The sequence below is a fragment of the Mastigoproctus giganteus genome, chromosome 13 (genome assembly GCF_048544385.1).
Source record: "Mastigoproctus giganteus isolate SK-2022 chromosome 13, ASM4854438v1, whole genome shotgun sequence".
Lineage (NCBI taxonomy): Eukaryota > Metazoa > Arthropoda > Arachnida > Uropygi > Thelyphonidae > Mastigoproctus > Mastigoproctus giganteus.
This window is the reverse complement of record NC_143587.1, coordinates 150528893-150546200: the sequence shown is the minus strand read 5'-3', so window position 1 is coordinate 150546200 and position 17308 is coordinate 150528893. Positions and strand designations below refer to the sequence as shown.

At 36.4% G+C, this 17308-nt stretch overlaps 1 protein-coding gene across 2 annotated transcripts in view; it reads left to right on the top strand.

The window, feature by feature from the left end:
- The window catches only part of dom (domino helicase), an 896769-nt gene that overhangs the window by 90600 nt on the left and 788861 nt on the right, over positions 1-17308 (top strand). For both annotated transcript variants that reach the window (XM_090388005.1, XM_090388004.1), the window contains exon 4: positions 7923-9086. In XM_090388005.1, the coding sequence (XP_090244131.1) occupies positions 7923-9086 (1164 nt within the window). The remainder of the gene's footprint in view (positions 1-7922; positions 9087-17308) is intronic.

Here is a 17308-nt window from a genome sequence, read left to right as displayed (position 1 = left end):
AAAAAAGAGAGAGAGAGAGATGTTGTGGGAGGGAAGGAAAGTGCACAGGATGCTTATAAATTACACCAGCCAACAAAAAAAAAAAAAAAATTTTTTTGTCATATCTTTGCAGTGAAAATATGTGATTCTGGAGGAAATAAATGCGCTGATTCCGAAAATCACCGTTAAAAAGTCTTTGTCACGTATACAACAAAAGATGCACCAACACTTAATGTTAAAATAAAGGGACATATATGTATAATTCAAGTTTGTAATATAAGTGTAAAAGAATATTATACGTTCTCTACGACACATTTAACTTTGGAAAAAATATCAAAAAATCACTGAAATAGTTACATTTCATGTTTGTTACTAAGGGATTTTCTCTTGTATTTCTGCTTACTCTCCCTTACAAGGAACCAGCAGTAATCCTCTATCATTACAGGATCCGAGCGAAGGTCGCTCGGATCCTGTACCAAGGTGGTACTGCTTCTCCATCGTGGAAATATTTTGATGAAACCGATGCCCTTGTTCATCACTCACATCTCCCAGATTTTCGGGAAAAATTTGAGATGGGAATGAAGAAAATGAATTTTCAACGACATTCGACAGTCTTGTAGCATTCCATTAAATTAGACACCAACATTTTATAGTTTTCTTTTTTCCTATTAATCAAAAACCATGTACTACTGCCTTAAATGATTGCCAAGCTGCCAATTCAACCTCCTTTAACGTATCAAACACATCGTCTTTCTGAAGTTTCTTAATTTGGGGTCCTACGAAAGTTCCTTCCTTAAGTTTGGCACATGTTAAATTAGGAAATACACTTCTCAGGTATGCAAATCTGTTACCTTCTCTATCTAGTCGCTTCATAAAATTTTTAATCAATCCAAATTTGATGTGCAGGGGAGTGGGAGAAGAACCTTGCATGATTGCACTAAAGGAATATATTTTACATTAAATTGTCCTGGTGTGAATTCATTCTGCTTGTCCCAGTGTTGCACAACATAATGTTCTTTTGTTGCACGGCCGTTCCACAAAAAAAAAAAAAAAAAAAAAAAAAAACAACAACAATATTTTGTGAAATCCACAGTGCAAACCAACAAGCAAATGAATAACCTTAAGATCACTACTTATGTTCCCACCATAATTCTGGTATTTTATAGCATGTAGAACCTTAGACATGCTTTCATGACTTTCTTTAAGTCCAACTGAATGGATCACAGGAACTGATGGAAATTTGTTGCCATTATGAAGCAAAACTGCTTTTAAACTTAATTCTGAGACATCTATGAATAAATGCCATTCATCTGACTTGTGCACGACACCTAGGTCTTTCAGAAGTCCAATAATGGCTTTGCAAAAACATATACTGTTCTCTAGCAAAATATTTCAAAAATTTTTCATGTCTTTTTCGAAACACTGAAATCTTTGTTCCTGCTGCGAATATATTCCACTGTTGTAACCTAGAACCTAACAATTCAGCTTGTTCTTTCAGCAAATTTAAGTCTCGAACCAAATCATGCAACTCGTCTTGTTTGATTAAATGTTCCTCACTACCTGAACTTACTGGCCAACATCTTGTGAAGTGGAGGCTTCCGAGGAATCCTCATCTTGAACTTGGTCACTATTATTTACCCACTACGGGTTTCCCAAGTTTTGGGGGGGCACTGATACTGGCAGATCATCACTGTGTGGAATGGGCTGAATTGCAGAAGGTATATTTTGATATATTATAGCGTGTTTGCTTTTTTTAGACACAACAGATATATTTGTTATACAGAAGTAGCAATCATTAATGTGGTTAAATAGTTTAACCACATTAATGATTGCTACTTTAATAATGATAACTTGCCAAACCATAGGGACTGCAAAAGGTAATTACCAATTTTACATCCGAAATAAAAAGAATATGAAAGTTTTGTAATGTCATAGATATTTTTCCTTTGAGTGTTTGGGGTAAACTGTCCACAGACATAACAAAAATTGTCTGGATGATTGATACATTTCCTATGTATCTGCTTATTCATTGTAGCACTAAATGAATTTCTGAAAATGTAAATTCAGTTTTGAACACTACAATATAAAAACAACACATTCAATTTTTATCACTACACAGTACACAGACGTGTACACTTACTAGTTCTACTTGTGTGAAAACACCGAAAGGAAAAATATTTGCGAATCAGCTGGTAGAGCTCAAAATGATTTTACTGCTACTGCAAGGGCTGCGGGTTGCACCCTCCTACTCTTGAGGGGCTGTTTATGTTTGGAGGGTAGATTTACAACCCTGAGAACATGTCATGACCAGTTAATACTTGGAAAATCTTGGTACAGCCTACAGAAATCCTCACCAAAAACACTAAGTGTGCTCTCTTCAAATTGGAAATTGTTGCATCGGAATTTGAACCTAAGAACCGTAGGTAGAAGTCTTATTATGTTTCTCACAAGAAAACCGAGGCCAGATTCGATTGCTAAACTTAAGAGAATTAGCTTATATCTGTTAAATTAAATCAGTATATCATACATTTCTGGTAGATTATATGAAATTGGTATATTTCGGTAAAAATTAACTCTCTCTACATTTAATAACTGTGACATAATGTGAAACTATCATGGTGATTTTCGAAATGTACACATAAAAATTGGTTAAAAAAAAGCATTTAAGTTCTTGGATGTAAAAATCATGTTGGTTAGTGTTATCATGATACAGAAGCCTATTGTAGATGTAAATTAGTCTGTAATCAAGTGACAAAGGAGGTTAGGCAAGATAAGGCAGATTATGAGAAGTCTCTGGCAAAGAAAAGCAGAAATATTATGCTTATATTAACACACTATATTCTATGCTTATATTAACACACTATATTCTATGCTTATATTAACAGTAGAAGGAAAGGATTGGACCAGTTGATATCTGTGGATTAACTGTTGTTGACTGCACACTGGCTGTGGACAAATTGAATAGGTATTTTACCTCTACATTCACACATGAGAAATTCTTTTGGGAAGGGGATGTCAGAAGTTTATTGAACTCTAACGAGGAGCTAAATGTCTTTGTGATAACTGAAAGGAAAGTGCAGGAGAAATTGTTGAAGGCGGACATAAAAAATGCACCTGAGAGGCAGGAAAGGAGGTAAACAAACACTTAGCCATAATTATGAGACCATCCTTGGATTCAGGGGAGGCCCTGAACTGGAAATTAGGGATGCAAATGTATCCCTAATTCATAAAGGGGGATCAAAAGGCAAAATCAGTAATTACACACTTGTTAGCTTAATGTCTGTTCAAGGAAAACAATGGAATCACTGCATGAAGAATTAATGTATGGCCATCTGCACAGGCATGCAATTATGCTGTAATCACAGCACAGATTTGTTAAAGCGTGGTTTGTCTAACCAACCTGTGATACAGTAAACAGTGAATTGGATACAGAAAATTATTTTGACATCATGTTTTGGATTCAGGAAGGCTTGTGGTACTATTGCATATAAGGGGGTGACTGTCCCTTGTATAAGGGAATGGTCAGGCCACACTTTATACTGTATACATCTGGAGGCCTCAGTTTAGGAAAAATGTAGCCTGTGGAATGAGTACCGAGAAGGGTAACAAGATGGTGAGTGTAACAAAGGGTTGGTGTTACCAACAAAGGCTTAAGTTCTGTAAATTGCAGCTTCAGGCACCTGCGACGTTATCTAATTGAGGTGTATAAGGCCTTGAATAGATTGAGTAAACCCAATGCTAATGGGATTCTTCCTCTTGCTCAGATTACTCACCTGAGGGGGCATAAATTCTAAATAAGGAAAGACAATTTGTAGAATAGATGTGCAGAAATTCGCCTTTAGCCAGCGGGTGGTTGATAGTTGGAACAAATTTCCATCTGTTGTAGTGGCAGTCAGCAACTTAAATAAGTTCAAGGCTGAACTAGACAAACATTTGGAGTGAACGGATAGGTTAAATGGGCAGGGTAGTTTTTTTTTTTTTTTTTTTTTGGCTATATAAGCTTGCTTTCTTGCATCATTGCCCTACTAATGCTAATAAAAGACTGCTATTCAAACTGGAGCAATATGGCCTTAAGGGTAAGTTACTTCTGTGGAAAAGGGATGGTTAAGTGGAAGAAGACAGAGGGTGGCTATCATTGGGTGCTGCTCTTCTTGGATTAATGTTATCAGTGGAGTTACCCAGGGTTAAATGCTGGGCCCAACATTGTTTTCAATATTTATCAGTGATATTGATGAAGATACATCAGGCTTAATGTCTAAGTTTGCAGATGATAGAAAGGTTTGCAAGGTGGTTAAGGACAGCCATCAGGGTGAGCTATTGCAACAAAATCCAGGAAAATTGGGTTAATGGGCTGAGTAATGGAAGTTGAAGTTTAACATTGACAAATGCATGGTACTGCATATATGTAGCAGTAACTGCAGAGTAGCACATCAACACTCAGCAGTGGAGAATGAAAAAGATCTGTGGGTAATTGTGCAGTCAGACTTGAAATTCTCTGAGCAGTGCAGACATGCTGCTAGGATAGCTCATGGGGGTTTTGTCAATGATGTATAGAAATTTTGCTAGCAGGGATAAGCAGGTGATTATCACTTTGTATAAGGCTATGGTTAGGCCACGTTTTGAGTACTGCATTTGGAGGTCTCATTTTAGGAAGGACGTAAATCTGCTGGATTGGATGCAGAGGAGGGAAACCAGGGTGGAAGGGTGTTCTTATCTTGAAGACTTCTGTTCTGCAAATTCAGCGTCTCAAGGCCAGACACCTGTGTGGAGATCTGATTGAGGTGTTTAAAATCTGGAATGGATGGAGTAAGCTGAATGTAAATGGAATTCTTCTACTTGCTGAGACTACACTCATGACGGGGCATAAATTCAAGTTGAGGAAGGTTGGTTGTACGATTGAATTGCAGAAGTTTGCCTTCAGCCAGCATGTGGTTTGAATGTTGGGTCTGGCTTCCATCTGTTGTGGAAGTGGATGAGTTGAATAAATTCAAGGAAGAACTAAACAAATTCTTGGAGGGTATGGATGGGTGAGCTATTTAGTTTTTTTTTGTTTGTTTGTTCTTTCCTTTTTGCTAATGCTATATAATCTTGATTTCTTGCATTATTTGCCATTACTTCTACTACTAATATGCTTCATCTGAAATATCAGCAGAAATCAGTAAAATGGGATATTAGGTAAACATTTATGATGAAATTATAAAAAAGTAATTTACTTATAGGTATGTGTAGTCATTGTTGATTTGTAGAACTTAGCATTTTTTATGTATATATAAATATCTCCCTGCTGAATATTTTTAAAATAAACATTTTGTTCTTTGACTTCATTAAAACAAGGATTTTACTACAAAAATTTATATATATTGTAATTTATGTATGAATTATACAAATCATTATTTAAAAGAATGTACATATATTCACAATTATTGTAATAATTGTGAATATATATACATTTATGCTCCCCATCCCAACCTGGAGCTGTTGCTGATTCAGTTTAACATTTACATGTGACTTTTTTTAAAAAAATGATAATTTAATAGTAATATTTATATACATTATTCCTAGTATAAATTGATATTTCTTTTCCCCCTTCCTCAACCCAACGCTCTTCCCAATTTTAAATTAATATTTGAACATGACTTAAAAATGATAATTTAATTGTCATATTTATATACTTTATTCCCAATATAAACTGATATTTTTGCTCCCTTCCCCCATTCTTAAACTTTGACAACTTTTAATTAACATTTAAACATGACTTTTAAAAATGGTAATTTAATAATCATGTTTATATACAATTTACCACTCCTAAATTGTGATATTCATGAAGAGACCAGCAGCTTTACATGCTATTGCATTGTTTTATTTTTGATATTCACTTTTTTATGTGATCACTAGTAACCTTGAGAGAAGAATTAGAATGAATGGAATGGATTTTCATAATTCAAAAAAATGGGGTTTGTTCTTTTTTAAAAAAGTAATTTGCTTTTCCTACACCCAGAATTTAACACTGTTCTTCAGTTGTTCGGAAACTATTAGTGTAAAATATTTGTTTATCATAAAACTGTTTATGATAGAATAGAGAATATATTAAGATCTGATGTTAAAAAAAGGCCTTGATCCATAGGAAAGTTGCCTTTGGAAATTCCGGTAGCTAAATAATGCTATGTCATCCTTCGAGCCATATGCTGTGTTCTTTATGGAAGCTGAATAAAGGCACCTAAAACCACATTCTGAATATAGAATATCCAGCAGGAAAAGAGATTTCAAAGATGCCTGTTTTAAACTACATCCAACATTCCCAACATAAACAGGAACAGGAGAGATTTGTTGATTTGGTGCTAGAGATAGTCTCAATTCCAATCTCACCTATGTCCATTTCAACCTGCAGTCTGCCAATTTTTTTTTTTTTTTTTTTTTGGAGGAATCTTGAATTATCAGTTGTGTCAACCACTACTAATTGTAGTTTCTCTTAACTATTTTCACAGTGAATGTTTTAGCTATCAAAGATGGTATTTGTGCATATGTCTGCTCTGATATATCACAGACTGCTTTGGAATCTGTTTTTGATCTCTGACTTAATCTCACTGCCCCATTATTTCAAATTCATCTATTCCCTCTGTTGTTCTCCCAACTCCACTAATCACTCTAATCTCTTTGACTTCTTTTTTAGGTGCCCCCGTAGCCAGGTGGGCAGGAGCAGCAGTGCGTAGCACACGCTTCTTGATTAGACCGGGGTTCAAGCCCATAACTACCAAATACGGAGGATGCGGAAAGGGAATGACCACCGCATATCCCGGGAGCAATATGGCCTTAGTTGCTAATGCTCCTAAAAACCAAATAACAACAACTTCTTTTTTAGGGTCCAACGAAGTCTTACGAATGACCCTTATAATGTCACTCGATTGTCTGTCTATCTGTCCATCTGTCACAGCATTGTATCTCTGGAACCACTCAACTTATTGACTTGAAATTTTGCATGGGTTTGTACATCATGTGGGCCAACAAAACGCCACATTGATTGTTGTTGACAAAAATCTGAGAAATGGGGAGTAAATGTGGTGGGGGCAAAATGTTGTCTACAGTATACAGCTTATTATACACCACCATTGGAAAGAACTCAATGAGTAGGTTAAAAATATAATTTTAAAACATTTTGAAAATGAAAAATGGCTGCATCAGACAGGAAAATGTGAGTCATTTTGTGAGTAAAATGTGTGTGTGGGGGGGGCTGCATGGAGTCTTGCACGGCAATCACCTGCCAGTTGTCCCCCCCCCCCCTTTAATAATCGCTTCTCCCACCGTTGTCATTCACAACTGAAAGACTCAAGTAGACAACATTTTCATTACTTCCTCAGTTCTAGGCCAAGCCGGGATACTAGAAACTTTTTTCATTTACCATAAAGCTCTCTATTTGAGATACTACACTAACAACCATTCATGACTATGGACCCTTCATCCTGCGTGCCCAACACTCAGCAGTTGACCGATTTATTTTAAACTTGACTTTCTTCGATCTAACTTTCCCAACAGTGAGGCATTTTTCTTTATTGATTTTAATGTTCACCGCTTAGTTTTAGTTCTTTTGTTAAATGAACCAAGCTGGTTGAGATGCTGAAGCTTTTGTGATTACTAAAGACTTACAAAATTTTTCTTGCCTGCATTGCTTAAGATTAATTTAGCAATTCTAAGGCTAAATCAAATGATTATGCACTGTTGAATGAATATTTGCTATTTTTATTACAAATAGTTTGATTCCTTATGATCCAGATGCAGTTTTCTTGATGATTAATTATTACCTCAAGAAATATGTAATTTTATTAAATGATTTTGAAATTAGAAATAGTTGGAAAATGTGTTTTAAATCTACTTAAGGCATTTAAATATTCAGATAAATGCATGGTTGTGATGATGTGTAGATAATTTATTATGTTTTTTCTTTTCAGTATCATTGCAACAAAATACTGTACATGCTGGAGGAACGGAGTCACTGGTTACATCTCCAACTCCTACCTACACCATTAGTTCACCACAAAGTTTAGCTCGCATATTAGCAGCTGCAACCCAGGGATATAGTGTACGAACTGGGTCTCCAAATGTTTCTATACAACAGCAAGCTCATCCGCCAGAACCATCTCCTCCAGTAGCTCTAAATGTTCAGAGTCTTCAATTGCAGAAAGTTGCTCCAAGTTGTACTGTGTTAACACTACCGGTTTGTACTGGAAAAATGTCTCAGAGAACTATAGTAGGAGGTGGGGTGGCACGGCAAGATGCAGTAGTAAGACTTACTACTGCAAACTCAACTCAAACACATTCACAGTCGTCACTGCTGGATACAGTTCCGCCATCTGCAGTTCAGTCTACAGACGTTACTAGAGTTCATTCTTACAGCCTTGCTAGTGCTTCCTCAACTACAGCTCCATCTTCAGCGAATGGGCAACATTTAGGAAGTTCTAACAGTAGGCTAAATGTTGCTTCACCGAGTTCTGCACAACAGAAAGGTAGCTGTTCTGTAGTTAGTCACAGTACACTTGTTCAGACTGGTTCACATAAAAGACTTGGAACAAGTTCTGTTGTGACTAGTGTAAATAATAATTCTGCTAATGCAGTTAGCATTGCTCTACCAGCTGTAAATAATTCACCTTCATATACAATAACAGCATCCGAAACTTCGGGTACAGTTTTATCTACGTCTAGCTATCCCTCTTTGACTATGTCATTGACATCTAGCAGTCCAACTATTCTCTCCAGTCCTAAACCAAAGAGGATAAAACTGGAGGAGAAGCCACCTGCTAATGAGGAGATTGGAATCAAGAGAAAGCAGATCTGTGATCATAGAATTCATGAACTGAAAATAAATCGGGATAAATACCATGAGCATTTGGCAGAATTATTTTTTCTGCAAAATGGTGGAAACATGATGGATTTCTGGATATGGAGAAAAAGATCAGTGCCACAACTTCGGTCATTTCTCAGGACAAATGCATTAGATAGTGATGATGATGAGGAAGAACAAAAATTGTTTCTTGAAACGAAGACGGCAGTTTCTTCAGTCCCTACAGTGCTGTCAGCAGGCTCTCCACTTTCTTCGTCAGTTCATCACCTACAAGGTATTTTATTTTTTAAATTAAGTGTACTTCTAATTAATATTAGAGCATATACATAGAAGAGGGCTACAAATTCAATTAGCGAATGATTACAGCACACTTTTTATCATTCACTAATTTGTAGCTGTCTTCTAGATGTGTATGCTTTTGTTGAATTCATTATGAATAAAAATGAGAAGATTGAAATGAAAAACACAAATTAACTGCTATCTCTCCAGGTACAGACTTTGTCCTTTTCAATTTTACTGTGTCGCTCCTAGCGTAGTTTCTCTCTATCTTTTTCACAAAAAAATAAAAAGCACTATGTCTTCATCATTAAATTCAGAATTGTTGCTTAACAAATTGACTGTTAGGTGTTATGGTCAATATTGCAGAAAATGTGTGGGCTGCATAACAGAAATAGGTTACATACAACAAAGTATAGTTTACTTTGTGTTATATTGTTGTTACATTAATTCAGGTTTTTTTTTTTTTTTTTTTTTTTCGTATGGAGCTAATTTGATTTAAGTGTCCTTTAGTAAGATGCAGAAAAAATGCCAGGTGTTTAACCTTTCTTGAAGTATATACATACATACATATAAATGTGTTTTCAATAGGTGTCATATAATTTCAAGTTGTAAGTGCCAATTTCTTAATCTGCATTTCTAATTAATTATAGACATAGTTTAGAATAGATGATGGCAGTATGAAAATAGATTTTAAAATAGGTTAGGAGGGATCACACCTATCATCCATTGTTTTTTATCTTTTGCTTACAAAAGCCAAGATTCCCTGGAATTCAGATACAAAAATTGGTGAAATTGAATCAAGTGAAACTTAAAGAAGTAATAAATTTTTTATGTTATTTTTCTTCTTTTTTTAAATTCTGATTTGTTATTAAAAATAATTTCAATCTAATGTTAAGCAACAATTTCCAACATAACAGGTTGTTAGGTAAACACAACAACTTTGGTATATGGTTGTATTGGGGATTAACCTTTATTGTTTTTTCACATTTCACTATTTATTATTGATATTCCTGGGAAAAACTTTTCACTGAGCTGAAATGCTAGTTATGTAAGGAAAACATGTCCAGTAAATATTTCTTTATATGTTTTCTTAAATATTCTAATGAAATATATATGAAAAAAAAAAAAAAAAAAAAAAGCACGTGTATACCCGTACGTACGAAAGATGTTTTATGTGAAAACATCTTTGATGAAAATCAGAATCGTTTTAAAATCAAACAGCTGGAACCGAATTTATAACTGATGTAACATTTTATGCACACGCCCATTGCTTGCTCTACTGATTCAAGGTTAGTGATTGAGTTAGCGTCATTTAGGATGTAGTGGGCATGAGATTATTTCCGTTACTTCCTAAATGGCACCTTGCATACTTCCTAAATATTGTCTTGCATTTTCATTACTAATCGGTTTTACTTCAGTCTGAAATATTTAGTATGAACAGTGTAAGGTTTTATGCACGAAACAGCCCGAATATTTACTGTCGAACCAAAATTTAGTAGGTGCTGCCAAAGATGTTTTCACATCAAGAATCAACGTTAGTGTGAAGCGGAAATGACATAATTCCGCTTCAGAATTTCATGTCAGATTGGTTTTATTCAGTCCTGAAATTTAGTAGGTGCTGCCAGAGCTGTTTTCACAACAAAAACGTATAACAAATAGCATAGTCCTCGTTGTAGCACAGTGGATAGAATTCTCATCATCCCACACTGGGTGGAAAAGAGCTGAGTTTGTATCCTATCGATGACATGAGGAATTTTTATGGCCATTTTGCAAAACGTGGTTGAATTAGTTGGTCTAAGGCGAGGGTAGCACAGTTTTTTTACCCAGAAATTTGGGTTTTATTCATCCAGCAAACAGGAAAATTGACCACAGAACATAAGCAGTTTACAGACGTAATATATACAACACACAATATAGCTTTTACATACCAACTAAGAAATATTGTTCAAGGTTTAGGCCTAAACGGTTGTCAGATGAACTAATGAGACATGTGGCAGAGAAGAAAAGAAGCTGATACATCTGAAACCCTACAGCAAACAACACCTGAGATATTTAGCATTAGCATTAGAAGAGGCATATGATGCAAGAAAGCAAGCTAATGCAGCATAAGCCAAAAAAAAAAAAAAAAAAAAAAAACCATCCCATTTCACCCCTCCATTCATTCCAAATGCCTGTCCAGCTCAGCTTTAAATTTATTTAGTCTATCAACTTCCACAGCAAAAGATGGAAGTCTGTTCCACCAATCAACTGTCTGCTGGCTAAAGGCATATTTCCGCACATTTATTCTACAACTATCTTTCCTCAAATTGAAACTGTGCCCCCTCAGGATCTTAATCTGAACAAGAGGAAGAATCCCATCAGCATTCAGCTTGCTCAACCCATTCAAGGCCTTATACACTTCAATCAGATCACCTCGCAGGTTCCTACTCTCCAGGCACTGCAATTTGCAGAACTTAAGCCTTTCTTGATAAGAGCACCCCTCCCTTCCTCTCACCAATCTTGTTGCCCTTCTTTGTACTTGTTCTAGCAACTCTACATCGTTCCTAAAATGAGGCCTCCAGACCTGTACACAGTACTCTAGGTGTGACCTGACCATTTCCTTGTATAACGGGATAATCACCTCCCTGTCCCTTCTAGAAAAAATCTTATATATATCATTGACAAGACTCCATGATCTGCCCTGTCAGCCTGTCTGCACTCCTCAGCGAACTTCATATTTGATTGCACAATTACCTGCAGATCTTTTTTACTTTCCACTTCCCAGAGTGTAGTACCACACAGTTGGTACGTTTCTCTTGGGTAATTGCTGCCCATAGGCAGTACTTTGCATTTTTCAATGTTAAACATCAGTTGCCACTTTAGCATTAGTAGAGGCATATGATGCAAGAAAGCAAGCTTATGCAGCATCAGCTAAAAAAAAAAAAAAAAGCACTTCCATTTCACCCCTCTGTTTGTTCGAAATACCTGTCCAGCTGAGCCTTAAATTTATTTAGGCTATCAACTTCCAAACAAGGGATGGAAGTCTGTTCCACCAACCAACTACCCGTTGGCTAAAGGCACATTTCTGCACATCTATCCTACATCTGTCTTTCCTCAATCTGAATTTTTGCACTCTCAGGTGATTATTCTGAGCAAGAGGAAGAATCCCATCGGCATTGAGCATGCTCAAACCATTCAAGGTTTTATACATCTCTATCAGATCACCTTACCGGTGCCTAGTCTCTTGACACTGTAATTTGCAAAACTTAAGCCTTTCTTCGTAAGAGCAACCCTTTGTTCCATTCACTAATCTTGTTGCCCTTCTCTGTACTCATTCCAGCAGCTCTACATCCTTCTTGAAATGAGGCCTCCAGACCTGTATACAGTACTCAACGTGTGGCCTGACCATTGCCTTATACAAAGGAATAATCACCTTCTTATCCCTGGTAGAAAAAATTCCTGTATATCATTGACATGACACCATGAGGTACTCTTGCAGCCCATCTGCATTGCTCAGAGAACTTCAAATCCACCTGCACAATTACCTCCAGGTCCTTTTCATTCTCTACCACTGTCAGTGTAGTACCACCGAGTTGAGACGTTGCTCTGGGGTTGCTGTTTCCCATATGTAGTACTTTACATTTGTCAATGTTAAACTTCATTTGCCACCTCGAGGCCCATCTGCTCAACCTTTCCAGATCCTGTTGCAGCAGCATAGCGACAGTAGTGTCCTTAACAACCCTGCCAACCTTTGTATCGTCTGCAAACTTGGACATTAAGCTTGACATACCATCATCAATATCATTTATAAATACAGAAAACTAATGTACCCAACACTAATAACATTAGTCCACGATGAGCAGTGTCCATTGATTACCACTCTGTCTTCTCCCCCTCAATCATCCCCCTTTATCAGCAATTTGCCTCCAATGCCACACTGCTCCAATTTGTGCAGCAGTCTTCCATGTGCAACAGTATCAAAAGCCTTTCTAAGGTCCAAATATATAATATCAAAGTTATTCCCTGCATCCAGTTCTTTTGTGACTGCATCATAGTATCCAATCAAATTGGTCAGGCAAGACTTTCCATTAACAAAACCATGCTGTGTCCGAGGTATAACTGAAGTCCTGTCTAGATGATCCTGCAGTGCTTCTTTAACCAGTGCCTCCATTAATTTTCCTGGAACAGAAGTTAAACTCACAGGTCTATAATTACTTGTGTCAGCCTTTGATCCTCCTTTGTGAATTGGGGTCACATTTGCACATCTCCAGTCTATGGGTACCTACCCTGAGTCCAAGGAATCTCTCATAATTAAGGGTAAGGTTTTGCTTACTTCCTTTGTTGCCTCCTTTAATATAACTGGATAGATCCCATCCACCCCCAGGTGCCTTTCTTGTGTTTATCTTCAATAAATTCTCCTCCACTTTGCTCTTAGTTATTACAAGATTATCTAGCTTACTGCCAGATTTGAATACACCTCTTGCATTCATCAGAACAAGAGTATTACTCCCTCTGGTTGCCTATCAAACATGTTGGTGTAGAAAACAGCCATACAATAAATCCACAAAAGTCTTGCTAGTGTGCAAGTGACGAACCCACAATAAGATCCAATCAATATCTGGAAAGTTAAAATCATCAAGTTTATATGACATTATATGACATTCTCATATACTGGCCCATTCTATTTCTCTGCACAATTTCTCATTATGCCCATTAGTTTCATTAGGCCTATAACACACACACACAAACCTCTCATTTTTCCTTTCCTAGTGCCTATTTCACACAAAACAGACACTGCATTGTCCACCATCAGTTGGATGCACTTTCTTAGATTTTGTCTTTCTTAACTAACAGCATAACCCCTCCTCCCATCCTGCCCTGTCTATCCTTTCTGTACACATTGTACTCCCCAAATTCCAATTCTACACTGCTTATATCTGTTTGACTCCACGTCTCTGATATCCCAACAATATGTGCTTTTGATGTCTTGACTAGCACTTCAAGTTCAATAAGTTTATTAACTATACTCCTAGTATTGGTATACATGCAGCCGTTTCTACTCTTAGTTACCCTAACACAGCTCATGTATTTATTTGTTCCACTATGATTCCTGGAAATCTCTGTTGGTTTGCTTTCCATGCTGCTGCTCATTCCAATAGAATCAGTGGAAGAATCACTTTTGCCTCTGTCTGCAGCCACTGTTAACCTTGTAGTCTGTGTATTCCCCCAAAGCTAGCAGTTTTCCGACCCACCTAACACTGCCTCAATAGCATCAGCAAATATTCTTGCACCCTTTCTATTTAAGTGTACCCCGACCCCATCCCTGTAGAAGTAGTCTCTCCTGTCAATAATCACAGACCAGGCTGAAAAAAATTCTATCCCGCCCCCCATTTTTATTTTTTTTATTTGAGTGTATCAGTAATTTATTTCCTCAAAATGTGGCCCGATGTGTCTTAAACACTACACAAGAACAATAAATGACATTTATTTTATCGGTTTCACCTTGGAATCAAAAATGAGTTAAAATATTTAGCATTTGAATCTCAACAATAACACTAAACACGCATTTTATAAATGTATACAGTGAAACTTCCCTTTAACGGACAGCCATGGGGAACAAGAAGTTGTCCGTTAGAGAGGTGTCCGCTAACAAGAAGTCTGAGGGAGAAAAAAAAAAAAAGAAAGAAAGAAAAATCGTTAAACGTTTAATGTAAAATTAAATTAAAATATATACAGATTTTGAACAATATTTTTGTAAATAATATACAATTACATACACAAGAGATAAAGAATAAACGTTTAATGTAAAATTAAATTAAATTATATACAGATTTTGCACAATATTTTTGTAAATAATATACATACAATTGTGCTATGCATATTATGATTTTATCTTAAGAAAAATACATACAGTAATCACTTATTTTCTTCTGCACCTTCTTCCGGCTGATAATTTTGTTTTCAACGTTTGTTTGGAGTGAAGAAACCATCGAAAGTCCTTCAGTATCTTCTTCAGCGGCGAAAAACATTTTTAAACGATTGATTTGTATGAGTGCTTCTTCTGTTTTCATCGGTGGTTCATCGTTTATATGATCTTCGACAGAATGACCTCCTTCCATTTCTTCATCCTCATGAGGAACTTCTTGAAAAATATCGATAATAATGTCGTTGATATCTAGAGCACCATCTTCTGTAGTAGGTTCAAGGCTATATCTTTGTAGCCAGGGTCACTTGTAATGGAAGTATCGTACATTATCAATAGATGTTGAAGTTCTTGTTCTTCTTGGTGCTCCACATTGCTGTTCACAACTTCAATTTTTGCATTTGAGAAGCCAGACTTTACAAAACAGTTCACAACAGTTTGTTTTCTAATTGCGTTTACTGAAGAGGAAATCCATTGAGTCAGCATCTAGGATGCTGAATTTCTTTGCAAGGTCATTCGCACATGTTACATCGTTCATTTTTGCAATGAGATGTCTTAAAACACGTTTTCTCTAGTGAAGTTTAAATTTTTTTATTATCCCTTGATCCAAGGGCTGACACTCTGCAGATGTGTATGGTGGCAGAAAAACGATTTGAATGTTGGATGATTCAATGTGCGGGTGAGATGCAGCATTATCCATGAAAAGAATAATTTTTCTGTTTTGACGAATCATGTTTTGGTTAAAGTGACTTATCCATTCGCTCATGATATCTCGTGTCATCCACGCTTTTTTATTAGACTTCCAGTGAAAATTCAAAAGATTCAACTTTATGCACTTGAAACAACGATAATTTTGTGGTTTTCCTATAACAAGAGGTTGTTCTAAGTCTCCCAGCATATTTGTACAGTCAAACGTTCCTTAGAAATTTTTCTGCCCTGGCACTTTTCGTTTTTTAGACTCATTGTTTTTTCAGGAAGAGCTTTAAAAAACAACCCTGTTAAGTCACAGTTGTAAATATCCTTAGCTTCAAAATCACGACATAAATCTTCCAATTTGACGGTCCACTCTGTTACAACCCCAGTATCAACAGGTCCACCTTCACCACTTTCTTGGTTTTCCAAGAAATTTTATGCCGAGTTTTGAACTTCAAAGCCACGATTCACATGCAAATAAACAAAACTGAGTACTTTTGACGAAGTAAAAAGTACTTTTGAGTACTTTTGACGAAGTAATTAAAGAAGTAAAAATTCCAACACAGCTACTTTTCATAAGATATTTTATTGAATATTAGAGTGGCCTGTATAATATCAAAAGAAAGGACAGGTCACCCGCTAGTGGAGTTGGCCTGTATATTATCAAATAAATAGGCACCTCCATAGCCAGGTCGGCAGGAGCAGCAGTGCATAGCACATGCTTCTTGATTAGACGGGGTTCGGGCCCGTAACCACCAAATACAGAGGATGCGGAAAGGTCGGAGAATGACCACCGCATATCCCCGGAGCAATATGGCCTTAGTTGCTAATACTCTTAAAACCAAATAACATCAAAAAATTAATGAATGTATAGAACCAAAAAATTATAACTAAAAAAAAAAAAAGTGACTTTGGGTTAGTTTGCTGCTGCTATTAATATTGAATTATACTTTATTAAATTTTTTAGCAATAGCCTATCATAGCAGTACTCACCTCTAAATATGTAAATTAAGAAATTGAATTCATACAAGGTGAAAAGAATTGAAATTAAAATTAAAAAAAATATTAAAACATGCCCCAAGGAAGAGAAGTTTTGGAAATTAACATGTGAAACAGTAATGCATCATGGGAGTGGAAATCAGTGTAGAGTTTGTTACTTTTTTCTCTTACCATGAAACTGATGATGATGATGATGTTGAAAGTCTCTTGCCAAGTCTCTTGATTTTTAATACGTTATTCCGATTCTTTTATAGACAACAACTTAGGAAAACGTTTTGCACTTCTTTTGATCCTGAGTGCATGTTTTAAAGGCCGCCTCTGTAGCCAGGTGAGCAGGAGCAGCAGTGCGTAGCACACGCTTCTTGATTAGACCGGGGTTCGATCCCATGACCACCAAATACGGAGGATGCGGAAAGCTCAGGGAATGACCGCCGCATATCCCCGGAGTAATATGGCCTTAGTTGCTAAACCTAAACCTAAAAACCAAATAAACAAACAAACAGCATGTTTTAAATAGTTTAATTTTGATTCTTTTCGCCTTCTATGAATTCAATTTCTTAATTTACTGATTTAGGGCTATACTAGATGAACACTCGAAGTGTGGCGTGGGCGACGCCTTCCAG